The 17,604-nt window shown below is 32.1% G+C and overlaps 4 protein-coding genes across 4 annotated transcripts in view; 3 read left to right on the top strand and 1 right to left on the bottom strand.

Moving 5' to 3' along the window:
- Positions 1–2,478, top strand: part of LOC106109072 (sterol O-acyltransferase 2) — a 9,261-nt gene extending 6,783 nt beyond the window's left edge. The window contains exons 7-10 of the mRNA XM_013290472.1: positions 4–69; positions 620–757; positions 1,708–1,885; positions 2,211–2,478. Of these exons, the coding sequence (XP_013145926.1) occupies positions 4–69; positions 620–757; positions 1,708–1,885; positions 2,211–2,368 (540 nt within the window). The 3' untranslated portion in view covers positions 2,369–2,478. The remainder of the gene's footprint in view (positions 1–3; positions 70–619; positions 758–1,707; positions 1,886–2,210) is intronic.
- Positions 2,479–3,101: 623 nt separating this feature from the next.
- Positions 3,102–6,153, bottom strand: LOC106109339 (syntenin-1-like). Its single transcript, XM_013290803.1, has 5 exons — positions 6,042–6,153; positions 5,500–5,717; positions 4,992–5,323; positions 4,113–4,376; positions 3,102–3,836 (listed from the first exon to the last, which is right to left on the bottom strand). Exons 2-5 carry the CDS (start codon positions 5,707–5,709, stop codon positions 3,788–3,790), a joined length of 855 nt encoding a protein of 284 aa, XP_013146257.1. The 5' UTR covers positions 5,710–5,717; positions 6,042–6,153; the 3' UTR covers positions 3,102–3,787.
- Positions 6,154–6,412: 259 nt separating this feature from the next.
- Positions 6,413–11,167, top strand: LOC106109338. The gene is made up of 6 exons (XM_013290802.1): positions 6,413–6,559; positions 6,842–7,038; positions 7,161–7,271; positions 7,384–7,572; positions 7,650–11,035; positions 11,118–11,167. Exons 1-6 carry the CDS (start codon positions 6,519–6,521, stop codon positions 11,127–11,129), a joined length of 3,936 nt encoding a protein of 1,311 aa, XP_013146256.1. The 5' UTR covers positions 6,413–6,518; the 3' UTR covers positions 11,130–11,167.
- A 2,545-nt stretch (positions 11,168–13,712) lies between these two features.
- The window catches only part of LOC106109071 (guanylate cyclase 32E), a gene marked incomplete at its 3' end in the record, with an annotated part of 29,882 nt that continues 25,990 nt past the window's right edge, over positions 13,713–17,604 (top strand). Inside the window, exon 1 of the mRNA XM_013290471.1 lies at positions 13,713–13,916. Within this exon, the coding sequence (XP_013145925.1) occupies positions 13,890–13,916 (27 nt within the window). The remainder of the gene's footprint in view (positions 13,917–17,604) is intronic.

The following is a 17,604-nucleotide window of genomic DNA, read 5'->3' as shown; positions in this document are numbered from 1 at the left end:
TGTCTACTCCACGCTTGGCACAACGCTTTTGCTGAGATGCTAACATTTGGCGACCGACTCTTTTACGAAGTAAGCTTTTAAAAACTTCTTAATGTAAAAACCTATTAAATTAAGACTTTAACAATCTTGAAATGAAACAAGGAACGTAAAATAGACCCTGATCCACATTGGAGACGTTAAGGGGATTATCCGTCCAAGTAATTTAATTAGGAAAGGCCTAAACCCGGTACTTAATTGTCGAGAAGTCTGCTAAACTAAATAACTGTAATCTCCCGACACCAATTCTGTAACGAGTGTACTAATACTCAATTGTAATCAATGGACTTTTATCATCTAATTTATTACCTAAAAAATGTGGTTTCGTAACAACATTGGTATTAGTTGGTTGTCTCTCGGGAGCCTTTATTCTCTGTATCGAGCAGAACATAAACAAACCAGTAGTTATATTGCATATTTAATCTTTTTAGTAAAGGACAAAATGTTGCACCACTGTATTTTCGCTATTATGTGTGTTTTGTGTTAATTTCGGAAGAAAATGATGTGTACTTCTAAATCATAAATTATTCTGTGTGATTCATTAACCTATTTGATATATTATAACGTTATGATCTGATATCAGGAATGGTGGACAACGTCTCAGTTCTCACGCTACTACCGCGCCTGGAACCGTGTGGTACACTCGTGGTTGCGCGACCACATTTACAAGCCGCTGTCACCGCGGGCTGGACGAGTACTTTCCATACTAACAGTTTTTGCTGTAAGTTATTTTACTCCATCAGAACAGACTTACTAGAATTCATTCGATTCATAATTTTTATTTTGTAAAAACTACACTGTGTCTACTAAGCCAGGAAGAATAACAATTGAAATATCAAGTAATATTAAATAAGGAATTACCAGGACTGGTTCCAAAACAAGTTACATGTTTTAGTGCCAACTTTGTAGAATGGCGGAGCCATGTTCGGCAGTAAAATTTCGAATCTATCTATGTATACATACGATAAAATTGGAGTCTCTGTTTGTTATATCAAAAGAAAAAAAAGCAGATTTCGGGAAGATAATTTATTTGCGTTTCCGATCACAAAACTCGTATTTAATTTTTTTTTGTCCGTCTGGCTGGCCGCAAGCTGCGTTTGTTCCGGCAATCTCCAAAACGGCTGGGCCGATTTCGAAAGGACTCTCGTTGAAGGGTAGCTGACATAGAGGGGATATTATAGGCTACTTTTTATCTTAATAATGCGTGGACGAAATCGAGGACAACAGCTAGTTCGATAATAAATCTTTTGCATATTTATTAAGCCAGTCAGTATTAGATTGACATTATTAAAATTGCTCTGAAAGTTTTAATTTTATTACTCATATTCGTAAATTATTATATTAGGCGTTCGTACATTTTTAATCATTCCTAATTGTACATATTAAGGTCTAATTGAGTAGACCTGCGCGTTGTTCCGCGCCTAATTTATAATGTACGAGCTCGGTATCTTGGCAACGGGTTCAAATTTAAAACAAAGTTAGAGAACAAAGACTTATCTATCAGCTAAATGGAATTATAATTATCACAAGTATTTATATTGAAACGTAATTACGTAGTAAGATTGAGTTTTCCTTACACTCAAAGGAAAACTTCAGTTTTAACTTGGTATGTAAAGTCATTATTTTCTCATAAGGAGAAAATATAGCGCAATATATTTTGTATATTTCTAGGTATCAGCTGTGGCACATGAAGTGATTCTGTCTTTGTCCTTTGGATTCTTCTATCCGGTGCTTATGATGGAGTTCGGAGGGTTTGGCTTAATAATGTTGCCACTCACAGCATCAACTGGACGTCGCTTTCCCAGTTTCCTTAACCTGCTGATGTGGCTCTCTTTCTTCTTAGGCAATGGTATGAATCCACATTACAAAAAGAGGAAAGATTTGTATTTTGTATGTATTGAAATAATTAAAAAACTACTGACTGATTTCTAAAATTATTTCACCATTAAGTAGCTACGTTATCAAGGAGTATCGTAGGCTTTTTTAATTTAACGCAAGCGAAGTCACGAGCAACGGCTGGTATTATATTCTTCATTACTTCTCAAATAAAATTGTTATAACATTTTTGTCATTCTTATGTTTTTAACAAGTTTATTTGCTGTATTTAATTTCCTATCACGACTATAAGACATTAGTTTTGCGTTTTTCTTTTAATTTATATTAATCTTTTCCAGGTCTTTTATGGAGTCTTTACCCGATGGAGTTTTTCGCACGGAAAAATTGCCCGCAATCAGAAAATGACAGCTATTTTATACCGAAGTCTTGGTCTTGTCCGGAAATAGTGCTAAAACCAAATTGGAGTTTTCAAAACCCATTTAACATAATTTTCTAGTTGCAAATAGTTCAAGAAATAACCCTATAATGATACAAAAGTATGAACTACAAAAAAAGTCGTCACAAAATAATGACATATAATAAAAATTTAAACCTAAAAATATTGAATTGAAATAATCAGATTTTGTGAATGTGACTTTGATTTCTGATGTTTTAATTATATTTTATATTTTATATTATATAAAATAATTGTATTTCAGTGCATATTTATATAGTAATAAATCTTTCTTAATCTAACTCGGGTCTGTTATATTGTGATGACAGTAGAATATTATAATTGTTAATTGTTTTTAATATAAATAAAATAAATTCAACTGGTTTTTACTTCTCTATGACTAAGTATCTACATCGATTAATCAAAATTGGTTTTGTAAAAGTACTTTTTAATAAAAATTAATTAAAAAATCAACTAATTCGTCGGTAACAAAACAAAACAATGTGATTTTCATTACATTCACCTACGATATTAAGGTGTACGAAAAGAAATATGTGTAGAAACGTAAAAGAAAATTCCCTCGTAACCACAAATTTCGCTTTACGAAATTACGACTTTCAATATTATTCTTGTTTCTTGAACATTTCTGTATTTCCCAAAAGACCGGAACATGTACTTTCTAGGTCGGTGTTATTTCATTTTGCAATTTTTCTCAGAAATCTGGTAAAGGAACGGTTTTTCAAATATTTCGTAAATATACTGTATAAAAAAGGCAACAAACAAAACATTTTTTTTATTTGGACATTTATTTGCGTTTAGAAAAAAACTTGCATATTAAAAATTACTCATACATATGGCATAGTTTTACTACATTATAAATCTATTTGTCTTAAAATGTGAAATTATAATTATTTTCAATATATGTACGTTAAACTTAACATTAATTACAACAAGGTTTATAAAACTGTCATATAAAAATGAATAGGAATGTAATTATGAATTATATTTGATATTCTATATTCATACAAATTGAATCATTGCCAGCATCAGAAATACTTTTAATAAATTAATGAATTACTTTTTTAAAAAATATGAAATGTCACGTCAATTGAAAATTACGAATTCAGCCACTGCCCAAATTTGGCACATCGTATGTAAACAGATACAAATCTTAACTATAAATATTTTAATAAACCTAAATCTCTGGTAAAAGCTGTGTAACAAACTCTGTCAGATCAAACACATAAGCAACACTCATAATCTCATATGCAAATTTCGTCAAGCCATCAAATTAAAAAAAAACATCTCGCAAACACTAACAAGGTAAAATTTTCGTTTAGAATTTATTCTCACAGCCCCTACTGACTATTAAAATACTAAATATATTACATAAATCTATATATCTATAAGGGTGATAAATAAAAAATTGTGATGTACTTAGTAGGTGAAATAATGTGATCGAAATACGAAAAAAATCATCTTTTAAACGGCGGGTGTGCGGTCTTGTGCCTTGAACAGCGAAGTCGACATCCTGTTGATTAAGAACAAACATGAGTCACATACCAATCAGATAAAATATTATGCAATCATTTGAAATTGTTGAAAAAACTATTTATACATAGCTAACAAAATAAATTCAACTTTGTTACAAATTTTCCTACCGCCAAAAATTTTATAGTTATGCATTTTAATAAACACCTATATTTGCAAATACATCTGCAAGCAAATAATATAAATTGAAAATTGTCCCTAAAGGTCAAAATCGTAAACTTTTATCTGTACATGACACATTACTGTGTGCACTTACTTGCTTATCATGTGCTTGTAGATATAAACTGGAACAATTGTGATGTTTACAACGGCCGGGCTTGCTTCAATAACACGAGCAATTTCCTTATCTTTCATGCCCACAACATTTATTGTGTTTATTTCCAATATCTGGTGATCCGTGAGCAGGCCATTGCGAGCCGCTGATGAGTCTTTCACTAACCCCACAACATTCCCGTCCTTGAATTGGAAACCCACATGGCCAAGGGAATCTTTGTGAAGTGTGATAGTTCTCTCAAAAGGTCTGAAATAAAAAAAAGATGTATCAAAATTACTATAACTTACATTAACTAAAAGTTGTATAGCAATCATTAGGTATTATTTTACTAGCTTACGCCCGCGACTTAGAATAAAAAAATAAAAACATATGTATGTAGCCTATGTGTTCTTCCAGAGGGATGTCAGGAATGCTAAATCAAAAATGATTATTCACACAATAACAGTTTTTTAATTACAATATCTCTAAGATCCTTTTGAAATCGAGATACATGGACATACACATGAATAAAACAGTAATTAATAACCTTTTCAATAAACAACTGGCAAATATTAAGGATAAATTAGTGGTTATTATTCTATAGACAAATGCTCTGCTGTTGAGCAAAATAATTATAATTAGACATTCCATACAAATAACAGATGAATTAGGTATTGACCGATTTTACCATACGAAAAAGCAAAATTCTCAATATATTGAAGAAAAACTATGTAAAAAGTTTCAACACTAGTAGTTTTGCAATGAAAATTCTTGTACTACAATACACTACTTTGTCTAAAATTTACTCAAAAATTTAATGTTAATTGGCAAATAAAATAATCAAAATCACATTAAGATAAATCTACAAAATAGTTTATATACCTGTCACGAACAGCCATAGTGATCCCATTAGTTGGTGCCTTCTTCAATATTGCATGGCACTGATCCATTGTCATTCCTGCCAGTGACACATTATTGATCTCCAGTACTTGATCCCCAAAGCGCAACCCCGCAAGAGCTGCCGGGCTGCCATCAGCCACATAACAAACAAACACTCCATTGTTAACAGAGTGGAGCCTCAACCCACATTTACCATCACGGTCTTTGCACAGTATAACTTGGCGTATAGCTTGTGTAACAGTAGCTTTGGCCAAGCTAACAGATTGTGATGAAAGTGGTGCAACTAATGTCGCTAATGAGCCTGATGGTTGCATCTAAAACAATTAATGAAATTACACACTAAAAATATTACTTTGCAAGCTATATTTTATGATAATCAAATATTATATTCTTGTAATATCAAAGCATGTAATAGACATAATATAAAGCAAGCTTAAAAACAATAAGAATCTTATTAGAAGTATCTTTGTTAATTACACTGAATACTTACAGTTTGAATCTGATATTCTGGCATATTGAGCGCAATAGCATCTTGGGATAGTTCCAGCCCCATGTAGTCAGCAAGTGCTGGATAGACCTGTCCTGTAGTTGGTCTTTGCATAGCCATTGGGTTATATGGTGGAGGAGCATGTACTTGAGCCATTTGACTTCTCACCATATTATCCACATTCATATCTTCCAGCGACGGATAAAGAGACATTTTGGAAGCTGGAACGGAAGTAATACTAAAATTTATTAAACGAAACAATGTAAAGTGCATTACTCATAAGCGAAATGGTTTTCCCCACACCCACTTTACAATTAGAACAGAATTTCATATTACACATTCTATTAAATGTTAACTTTAGTCCTGTGTAGTAAGTAAAAGATTTTACTAAATAAACTACGTCGAAGAAATGAGAGAAATATTTAAAACGCGATAAGAACGAATATGATATGTATATTAACATATAGGTCTAGGAAAATAAAGTAAACAAGAGAACAAAAGAACAAATCTGCACTGATGAACAAATATAAATTCGTATTTCTTACCTGCTAAATTGATTTACCAAAATATGACTAAAATAATAATTTCCGGAACAGCAGAACACAGCTCACAACAAAAACCAAAAACTAACAAAGACAAAACAGTAACCTGCCAAACAGGTCAAACAGCCATAAACGTATCTCGTTGGTTTTATTTTTGTTCGTATGTTTAACTTCTTTTTTATGAAAACGTTTAAAAGACAAAGTAAATATAATAAAAATGATCTAATCACACTTTTAGAATTTCATTTACCTTGTACATAGAATCCAGCTCTTATCAGTACATAACATCCTATTCCAGTTTTCTTTGCCTATTTGGTCAATTATCTGTGACTATAGTCGATCTTGTGTCAGTGTCATCTGAAATATATAAATGTCAGAGGCGTCTGTTCATGTCATGTTTTGTTGTCATTGTAACATTTTAATACCATAATAGTTATTATATTAAGGTGTAATTAAAACAATGAAAAGTTAGGTTCATAAATGAAGATGGAAACCACTACTAGCAAACATCGGACACCCAGGTATAAATTCCATGATAAGGAAATAATTTTATCCTGATCAAACCTGACTGATGCCATACAAAACTAATAAACATTGCAGTGTTATGTGAATTACATAAATATTTTTTTTAAAAACAGTCGATATTAACAGACAAATTGTACAAAATCCTAATAGTGTATAAATTTATTAAATAATCATGATTACTAGATTAACACTAAAAGCAAACATAAATGGTTATTTTGTGTAAGAAAGTTAGGTTATTCTTAAATGAGAAGTCCCCTTACCTAATGTATTGTTTTCAGTCAATGCAGAGAATGGGAGCGTTTAAGAAGGAACAGATTTAATGATGCAATTAGTAAGTTAGGTGAAATAGTGAAGGATATATTAAAAGATAAGCCTCAATTTGAAGCATCAAATAATGTACAATATCCAAAAATAGAAATAGTGCAAAAGGCAATATTATGTCTAACAACATGTGTTCAAGAAAAGACTCAGTTAAGTAAGTTATTAATAATTTCTCATTCTAAGTTTAATAGTAAATGAAACAACTTTACTGATTTAATCCAATGCTATGGTTTTTGCTACTTACTTTATTACTTAAAAGTGATTATATTTTTTCAGAAGCAGAAATTTTGGCATTGCAGGTGAAACTAGAGGCCGAAAAAAATATAAAGCCAGATAAAAAGGATGCATGTATCCAGGTGTCAGCTGTGGTTTGCAAAAAAAACAAAAGTAAGTCTAATTTACATGTCAATATTTTGCTTATTCAATTACAACTCAATTCTTTAATATGTGTAAAAATTTAGGTAAACCTTTTAGTTATTATCCATTATCTTATTTTCAGATGGCAAATATATGAAATTAGTAATGTTACAAAAATCAAAAAAGAAAACTGTAAAAGAGAACCTTTCTGCTAATGAAGCTGTAAAACAAAAGATTGAAGGAAAACCTTTGACCGAAGATAAACCACCCAATAAAAATATGCAAACATTACCAAAGCTGTTGCCTTTAACAAGCACTAATAATAAAAAAGGTTGGTAATCCTAGTCATTATTCTTATGTAAAATCTGTAGGAATATTGAATTCATATATAATTGATACTTTTTTCAGGAATAGAAAATACAATTGTAATGCTGCCAAGTGCACCATATATTACCTTCCCCCAAAGGCCCTTATTATTTCCAGCAGTGCCACCTACTATTGTCTTTTTAGATTCAAATTTACAACCAATAAATAAACCAGCAGCAATACCCATTATAAATAGAAACAATGCAGACATGACAAAAACTACAATGGTTAATGTTTTGCCTATATCAGCTTACTCCCGACCAATGTCAGCTACCAAAACTAAGAAAAACAATGTAAAACCAAAGCAAAATGTCAAAAGAAAACATGTTAAGAAAGTTGACAAGCAAACAGTTGCAGTGTCTAATGAATCAGATGTCATTAAAGAGGCTATAACAACACCAAATGAAAATATAAATAATAAGGTAGATAAAGTGGCTGAGGAAATTCCAGAAATTCCAAACACTAATGATTGTAACAAAGAATTAAATAAAAATAATGATAATAATATGTGTGTAAAAAATAATAGTGAATCCAGATTTACTAATAAACCACAAGAGAGTGAAAACGTAATGAAAACTCCAGAAAATTCAGAGCCGAATACTACAAGTATCAGTACAAGTAGTACCGATTTAGTAATTTCTACTTCCATAGTTCAAAAACCTAATGAAATATTAAATAATGAGTCAAGAGAAGTAAATGCAATAGGGTCCTCTAAACCTGACAAAATATGTCCCGAAAAAGAGTTATTACTAGTAGAGAAAGATAAGGTAAATAAATTACCAAATATACTAGATACTGCATTATGTGATAATGTAGTCGATGGCGGCAATGCTCGATTAGAATTGGCTGAGGAGTTTTTAGCTGCTTCACCAACTGCAGCATTCCTTATGTCGTTCCCATTAGTTAGTGGGAACAGAGCAGACAGTCCTGCTGAAGAACATCATAATATCCAAGCTAGTCCAAAGGAAAATCATCAAAGGAGGAATGAGATTTCATCACAACCACCATATTTTCCAAAACCACACGATGTAAAAGAAAAAATAACTAAAACCGATCAAAGTGTTACGCAAAAACCAACAGAACAACAAAAGTTTATTAGCAATGCAAATATTTCAAAGGATATTGACCCTAAAGTGTCAACTTTAATTACGAATTCATCTAATGACAATCCGTTCTTGAACTTGAGTATGCCATCTCTCCCTCCAACGAGTTGTCCTCTTACTGATTCAACATTTTCATTAGATTTTGATTGTAATGTATCTAAATCAAATCAACCAGTCAGTGTTGCAAGTAGTAATAATTTCTTCTACAAAAGTGATGCATTAAGTTCAACAAAAACATCTATTTATAGTACTAGTAACATTTCATCAGGCCATGAATTCAATAGTCTGGGACTTTATCCTTGTGCGATGGAGAAATTTACTACCAAAAACAAATCAGATTTTTCTAATATGGAAGAAAATCTCATGAAGATAGGACCCTCGAGATTAACTTACGACATCGACCTCGGTTGGTCGCACAAGGGTTTCGATTTTGTTACTTGCACTACAACCTCAACTACTTTTAATAAAGATAACATTTTAACTTCCGCCCCATCGCAATATTCCACAGCGTATAATCCATTTAATCCTGAGTTTCACGTACCTCTTGTTACAAACTCGAGTAAGAAAGATATGTCATGTAAAGCAATAACATCATTCCCTGAAGCTATTACAAGTTTTTATTCCCAGCCAACTAACTTATGGTCCGAAGACATGACCTTTTACACGAGTAACAACTTTTCTAAGAATTTTACACCTAAGCCACAAAACTTTGCCCCAATGGACAACAATACAGCTAATGTCAGCCTTAAAACTAGTACAGTAAAGCAATACGAAAAACTAACTTCAGATACTGCCCCAAATCAACTGATCAAACCTGTGATAGAAGGTCCACCAATAGTTAGCGACAAATACACAAAGAAGTCTCCGAGTAAAATGCACATTAATTGGATGACTTCTGAAATAAGACCAATGCAAAATAATTGCAACCCAAATCAAGCAACTGTGAAGGATAACCACAAGCCTTTATACCCTCAAAACATACCACAGAAAAAGCAAGATCACAATGGAGGGAATTATTTTCCTATCAATATGCAAAATTTCCCATCGCAAGTCACCCAAGAGGAATTTCAAGTGTGGCCAACTGCAAGGCCAGTCGGTACTACAGAAATCAGTATAGAGCCTCCGCCTATTAATTTACCTACACTGGTTGGTGATTTAGCACTTGGCCCACATGACAAAAAGAAGAATGATGCTTTAAACAGGGCGTTGCCACAAACAGATCTGCAAAATTGCAATAACTTCTTCTCTGTTACACAGTTAATGAATCGCTCTTCCGACGTTATGCCCTCTCGCTACCAAGGGGCTAACGTAGACACGCAAAAAAATCCCACTAAACAAAGTATTCCAAACATCAGCAATGACTCCCACCGAAAAGGATCTCGTCTTGAAACGCACTTAGCGCAACCATGTTACGTGTTTAATGAGACCAAACCCGTAAATTATGAAACTATGGGACACTTTACACAAAACAAACAGAAAAACAACAAATCTGATAAAAACGTCAAAAATACCAAAACAAGTTATTCAGCGGAAGCTTTGATTCGAGGTGGACCCTGCAATCAAAAGACACAAGATACTACTATATCTAAATTTATGTTGCCACCACAAAAATACAATGATTTCAACGTAACACAAGAAAGTGGAGTCGCTCAAGTATCTCATTTCCCTCCATTACTGGAATACCCTGATAATAGTTACGCAGGTCAACAATTTTCTGGCACAACTTTGTATAATTCAACCACAAATACTATATCCAATTCATTTTATTCCAACTTTATGCCTGGAAGTAGCAATCTGATGACCGGTAACTACACAAGCGGACATTTCCAAAGTGAATTCATCGATTACAATCAGTCTACTGAATGTAATTATACTAATTACAAGTACGACGATTTGAAAATTAAAGCTAACACATCCCTTCTACAAGACAAACCTCTTCCAACTCAATATAAAGGATCTAGGAGAGAATCAACAACAAAACATAAATTGGAATGTTCAAAAAAGGAATCGAGCAAAAAGTGCAACAGTAAAAGAGCTAAGCTTGGTAATGAGGTTGAAGAATGGAACGATTCTGCACATATGCTTTGGCAAACTAAAGCTCCAACAAGAAGGCATCCGAATATTCCAGAAGACTTTTCTTTTCCGAACTATGTCGGCAATCAGATACCTGCGGGTAGTCAGTATCAGCCGGAATTGTTTAACACGCATTTAATGTCTTCTAATATGCAGAGTGTGAGCCACAATATCGACCGTTCCCTTGCTACCTTCCCACCTACTTCCCGAGCCAACTTCAACCTCAGTACTATATTTCCAGAAATCACAATGGTAAGAAATTTTGACCTCATTAATATTGAATTGTTTTATTTTCAATTAATAATTATTACAAATAAAAATCATTTTGTTTCAGAAAGTGCAGTGATGGATGTTTAACGAAATTAAATAGTATACGCAATATAATTACCACTGTGATTTATTTATAAGTAAACACGTATAAAAATGTAAGTTATGTATATTATATTTATCATCAAATGAAACAGATTTTTCATTTTCCTTCGCATTTCCACAGTTTTACGCAGTATATACCTAATTCTTCAGATCATTGAGAATGGTTAACATTTCGGTCAACAACATGAATATATTTTGAAATATTACATAACACATGATTCTTAACCTTTTTATAAAACATGAGAATATTGGTATGTAAGTCAAACAAACCATGATATATAACAATAATGACACTGAGCTTGTTAAATATTTACTTAAGTTATTTTATTTTAAGTCGCGCTAAACGTTTTATTTGTAAGATTATACGGTAAACTACTGACTTCTGAATAGCATTTTACGATAGATACATCGGGTTAACTGAGATTTTAATACTTTTTTTCCCTAAGTAACCATTTAACGATTTACAAGAGTTGAAAATGAGAAAAAATCTACATTAATTTAGAATTACCTAAACAAGGTAGTTTATTCGTGTCTGCACTTCAAAGCAAAGGAATATTTCGCACGTTTATTCAGAACAAGAATTGCCCCTTTATGTTTTTTCAGTTTTTATCATCTCTCTTCTTGTCCTATGTCCCCAAAGTGGGGCAGAGGGCGTCCATAGTATGCCTCCAGGTCGCTTTGTCTTGGACTCAGCGTTTTGCCTTCAAGGAGTTTTTATCATAAACGACATTATTTTCAAAAAATCCGACTAATTCAATTCGCGTCACATTAGAATGAAAATAAAATAAATAGAACATCGCCATTCTCGTTTCAAATATTCTGTCTAGCATTAAACGCAATTTCCTAAATAACATAAATTTTGAGTTAATCATTTCTATGAAAGGTGCGATTTGATTATTTTAAAGGAATGATGAATAGCCTCAGTTTACAAATCTTGACAAGTTTACTGAAGTGGAAAATGTAGAGCGCGCATTTCCTTCATCGCGAGTTTATTTACTCGCCGTTGGTTTACGTTCGACTTTATAGCGTGATCAACAGACATAGCACTTAAATTGTTTAAAAATAAAGTCATAATTACTTTAATCGCTATTTAGTATGTGTTAATTATACGGGATGTTATTTATAATGAAAATTACATTTGCTTCATTTAACAAATTATACAAATATTTTACCGACAGTGATTGTAGAACAATATTGTAAGAGAGATAGAGAGTACAGAGACTAACAAAAGTGGTATGTTTTTTTTTTATCCTGTAATTAAGTAGCCTTACTATACTTATTATAGTATTGTAAATGCGAAAGTTTAGATGGATGGATGGATGTTTGTTAAAGATGGTAGCTTAAACGGCTTAACGGATTTCGATGAAATTAGGTATAGATGTAGAGTATAGTATAGAAGAACAAGGCTCCTCACTTTTGTTGTTTTTAATTCCACGCAGACGGAGTCGCGGGCAAAAGCTAGTTAGTAAATCAGTGGAAAGCTGACTTTAAAGTTTTACAAAAATACTATATTACCAAATCGTTAGTATTCACGATACATGATTGTTAGATCATATAAATACGTTAACTAATGACGCATTACATGTGAGCATACATTTTGAAGTTGATACATTAAGCAGGTTCGCCTTGACCGCTCGCAGGCCGTGCTGTATCCATTCATACCGACACTTGAATACCTCCAGTTTCGAAAACATTCAAATTTGATAACATTGAAGGATTTCTTTTTATTTATTTAGAAAAAAATTGTTTGTAAATTATAGTATGCTCGTGACTAGGACGAGACCAGTGGGTTTAGATCTAAGAAACAAGTTTCGAGATCATCGAAAATTCATTATTTTAAATAACCGATTGAAAATAACTAGCAATTGAAAATACAGAGACAGTGAATTAATTGCTTATTTTGCTATTTTGTAGTAACTCCGTTAAAATTTCCACCGCAGGTTCTCATTAAGTAAAATACTTTTTTTCTATTTGGGCAGTACAAAACTAATTCTGGAAACAATTTATTCGTCTCTTTAAACTATTCATTACTTCTAATGAATATCAAGAATATGTCGCGTTTACTTTTCTTAGAACATTTAAGGGGAAAAAACGTCGAAATTTAGGATTCGAAGCCACTTTAACCACTGAAGAAATTGTCTATAAAATCTTGGAAAAACGCCAACTGTTTAATAAATGTTGTGTCATTTCTAGAAATAATTTATAATCTTAATCGTAATGGTTAATATCAATTTTGAAATTGTGCTCCATGTCTAATAGGATCCTTGATTAGTTGCAAGAACTAACCTCAGCATTTTATATTGCATGTTAATTAATTTTACTTTGGATGATTTTCGTTCACCATTCGTCGTATCATCTTAAAAATAAAGATTTGCGAATAAGATTGTTGAATATATGGATGTAACTTGAGTTTTCATTTCATTATAATCTGTATGAGTCTCAAGCTTTTTTCTATATAAGAACTGTAAATAAAGTAAAAAAAAACAAGTGTACATTTTGGTGACTAGCTGACTAGGGAATCGGCATCAGCACATCAGCAGTATACAAGCGTCGACGGAGGACGAAAGACGTGCGCAAATCGCACGGAACCGCGCGCGCGAAACTTTGCAATGGCGGGAAAATGATCACTTTCTAACCTTAACTATTCTATCGTCAATAAATAAAAACAGACATGTTATTTATGTGCATATTAAATTAAAGTTATGTTGTGTTGAATGTAAAATAAAATTTGAAAATGGTGAAAACATTCACATGGGCAATGGTGAGTGAATAACAATTGTATTATTTTTTAACACATTTATAGCGTTAATAATTTATAACAAACATTGTAGACTGTTTCGATTAATCGCTATAACAAATGAAGATTTCCTTTGTAGCTGGAAATCTTACTTCTTACTTCTTTCTTATATTATAAATACGATAGTTTAGATGGATGGATGGATGTAGCCTAAACGGCTGAACGGATCTCGCTGAAATTTGACATAGATGTAGAGTATGGTCTGAAAGAACACATAGGCTACTTAGTTTTTTTTAATTTCACGCGAACGTAGTCGCGGGCGAAAGCTAGTGTATTAATAAATATTTTACAAATATTGTATCGCTCTTGCAAATGCATATGAAAAATTTCTAAAGCTGAATATTGTTAACAGAAAAAAGTGGTATTTATTTTGTTTGACACTATCTGTCTCGGCGTAATGTAACGACATAATTCCATTGATTACGTGTTATTACGGTAATGCCATGATACTGGGTCAGGGCTGGAACAACAAAATATTAACATTTAATAAACGAAACAGAAAATCAGAAATTAAAATTACGTACCCCAAACAAACCTATTGTCCAAATTTTGAACTACCTATTATTTGTCACTTCTATAATAATTAAAGAACTGGAGTCCATGCTACCATGTTATATGGAATTTGTTGTTAAAACCCTTCCTAAATGTTTTCTAAGTAATACTTTCATAATTTTGATTGTTTCGAAAAGTCAATACAAGTCATCGTATTTGCGACAAATTAAATGTTTTAGCCTACCCTTGTAAAATCCGTGAAGCATTTTTTTAAGAGACTGAAATAAATCAATTTTAAACGTATAAATACCAATCGATAAAGTAAATGAAGTGATGTAAACATGACAACCGTTACATTTTAACAATTAACGGCCAAATAACTCTAAACTGATTAGACAATTGAAATGTTAACAAGATGTCACTGTTACACATTATCTCTGTTGATACATTGATTCGTTCACGTATATAAATGTGTCTAATAAGAAACAAGTTACATGAAGTAAATCAAATAAATTAGGTAAATTGAATACATACTTTAATCGTCATTAGCAGTTCACTAGCTAGGGGTGACTAGGCCATAGTTATCCATGCTGGTCTAGTGAGTGTTAATGAAAATGAAAAAAATAATTTATTTAAATCCAACAATCGTGTATACATGGAGTAGTAAAATACAGTTTATGGATATAGTAGATTTTTTTTATTTTGATTTGATTTAGATTTTGAATATACCTTGACTAAATTCACATGAAATCATCGATTTTATTTAAAAACATCAGTCCATCATAAACCATGCAAAATACGAATAACGAGTAACAACTTTCTGGTAAGAAAACACTAAAAGACATCACAAATAATAATGTAATACCAAAAATAGATCTTATTGGATACCTTATACTGTCAAACTAGGGCCCAAAGTAATGTATATTTTATATAGTTCATACAGTAGGTACTTAATTTTAGTAAATAAACTATAACCTATTATGATATTACTAGCGTTCGCCCGCGACTCCGTCCACGTGGAATTTAAAAAAAAACAAAAGTGAGTAGCCTTTCCTCTACATCTATACTAAATTCCGTTTGCTCTAACAAACATCCAACCATCTATCTAAACTTTCACATTTATAATGTTAGAAAGATTAGCAAGAAGTAAGATCGCTATATCATAAATAAAACCGGCTAATCGTTTTAACTACTATCTTGTTTAGTCGTAAACAATAATTAAAAAGAATAATTAATCCCTTCTGGGTGGTTTAAAAAGGCAAAGGAAGTCGATCTCGTAAATCATTTTAATGTTTTTGTAGGAAATAGTTTTAAAGAAGTATGATTTATCACGCGATCCGCTGCCTTGAGAACGGCCGCAGTAAGAGTTCTCAATAAATGCGTCATTTACTGATTAATATGCAAAAATCGTCTTGCAATCTACACTTAAATTAATGTTAACTTTATTAAAAAAAATGTTTACTATTAAATTGAAACAACTGCCAATTACGGCTGTCAATAAATTAGTTGTTAACAAGTTGTAGGTAATTGAAAAGTTTAATTATTGTAAAATGTCAATTTCGTCAATTGTAAATGGTAAAAACTTTACTTATTTTTTAATTTTTAAAAATACGCCTTACTTTTGTAGAATGCCAGTTCCACATTAATAGGAACAACTCAAAATATCTCAATACTTCAAAGGCTAATTTTAATTAACTCCAAATGCGGTATTGGAGTGTAAATAATCCATAATAACTTCCAGCATTCTTTAAAATCTCACTACTTTCCTCGTTGAGACGGATCCTATAAAATACACATATAAATAGCAGTAAAACTGTTTTCCCTTTCAATGAAGATGCTGAATAAGGGTTATTATAAACGTTATGATCACGGAAGCTAATTAGATAAAACGAAGGAAATACATATTAAAAACTTACACAAAAGCATTTATCATTTATTTATTGCTGACCTCGCATACTTAGGAATGTTTTTATTTTTAATTTCGTGCATAAAAGATAAGACAGATTATGTGTAGAAATTTAAATATAATACTTACATGTATCTACTCTACAGTTCTCGGTCCTACGGATTTTTTTGTCATTGTATTGCAGTCACAATAACATTACTTCCTATTAAAATGGTGTTTTATTATCACGGGCAATGGTAATGATGTTACTTGACCATCGCTCGTGTCCTCGATTGGTTCTTACGATTTATTGAAGGTAACAAATACTATTGCATATGATACTTATAACAATGTATTTTCTTGTCTAATTGAATCAGAAAATATTAATGAATAGCTGTTGCTCGCGACTTCGCCCGCATGAAATTAAAAAATAATAAAAGGTATATGGTAAAGATACCTATGTTACTCACTAATAACACAACTTTTTTATGGTGAAAGAATTTTTGAAATCGGCTCAGTATTTTTGAGTTATTTCAAGGCATACAAAAATACAAATCTTTCCTCTTTATAATATTAGTATAGTTATAGATGAAGACTTAGGTTAACACCATATTCAATTTTACTGATAGAAAATCATTTTTGAAAGCAAACCCCTGTTTTCTGACCAAAGAAAATATTGCCATCTTTATACACTTTACAAGGTAATGAAGATTCGAGCATAAAAAGCTAGTTTTCAAATCGTGACATAGATTCCGTCGATGTGTGACGAAATTTTACTATGTCCACTACCACTATCCTGCATGATAATTAACCTTACAATTAGATTAAAATAGCAAACACATACACAACACGCCAGCATTAGTCTGCGCAGTTTTCCATTGATTTTAAAAGACAGGACCTGATAAGAACACACTTTGCCCTTTCAACTAAAACGAACATTTTCTAAATGTGTGTTTGACGTGTGTACATTTTTCAGTCTCTTCATAAAATTATTTAAAATTTATATTAGCATGATTTACTTAGTGATTGTCATTTGTAGCTTACCTACGCCAAGAGTGATAAATTGCTTTAGTAAAATAACGTTTCTTTGCTTAGTCCGTTTCTCTATAATCAAAGACAGATAAAGGACAGGCCGGCATTGGTCCAAGCGGTTTTGCTTTCTCACGAATTATCACTGAATCACTGTCAAATAGCAGTTTCTATTAAATGACATTAGTATGTAATGAGGCTTCGCGGCGAGAAGGTTGCGCGGGCGCCGGCGGATCACTCATCGTC

Source organism: Papilio polytes, unplaced genomic scaffold (assembly GCF_000836215.1).
Source record: "Papilio polytes unplaced genomic scaffold, Ppol_1.0 DF821289.1, whole genome shotgun sequence".
NCBI classification, from domain to species: Eukaryota; Metazoa; Arthropoda; class Insecta; order Lepidoptera; family Papilionidae; genus Papilio; species Papilio polytes.
Note: the sequence above shows the minus strand (reverse complement) of the source record. Positions and strands in the feature narration are given on the sequence as shown.

Coding starts and splice junctions, on each gene's coding strand:
- LOC106109339 (XM_013290803.1), bottom strand. CDS start 5,709: ATGTCTCTTTATCCGTCGCTGGAAGATATGAATGTGGATAATATGGTG. Junction 4,377..4,991: donor ACTATGGCTGTTCGTGACAG/GTATATAAACTA, acceptor TTTTTATTTCAG/ACCTTTTGAGAGAACTATCA. Junction 3,837..4,112: donor TACAAGCACATGATAAGCAA/GTAAGTGCACAC, acceptor CTTAATCAACAG/GATGTCGACTTCGCTGTTCA.
- LOC106109338 (XM_013290802.1), top strand. CDS start 6,519: ATGAAGATGGAAACCACTACTAGCAAACATCGGACACCCAG. Junction 7,039..7,160: donor TCAAGAAAAGACTCAGTTAA/GTAAGTTATTAA, acceptor ATATTTTTTCAG/AAGCAGAAATTTTGGCATTG. Junction 7,272..7,383: donor GGTTTGCAAAAAAAACAAAA/GTAAGTCTAATT, acceptor TCTTATTTTCAG/ATGGCAAATATATGAAATTA.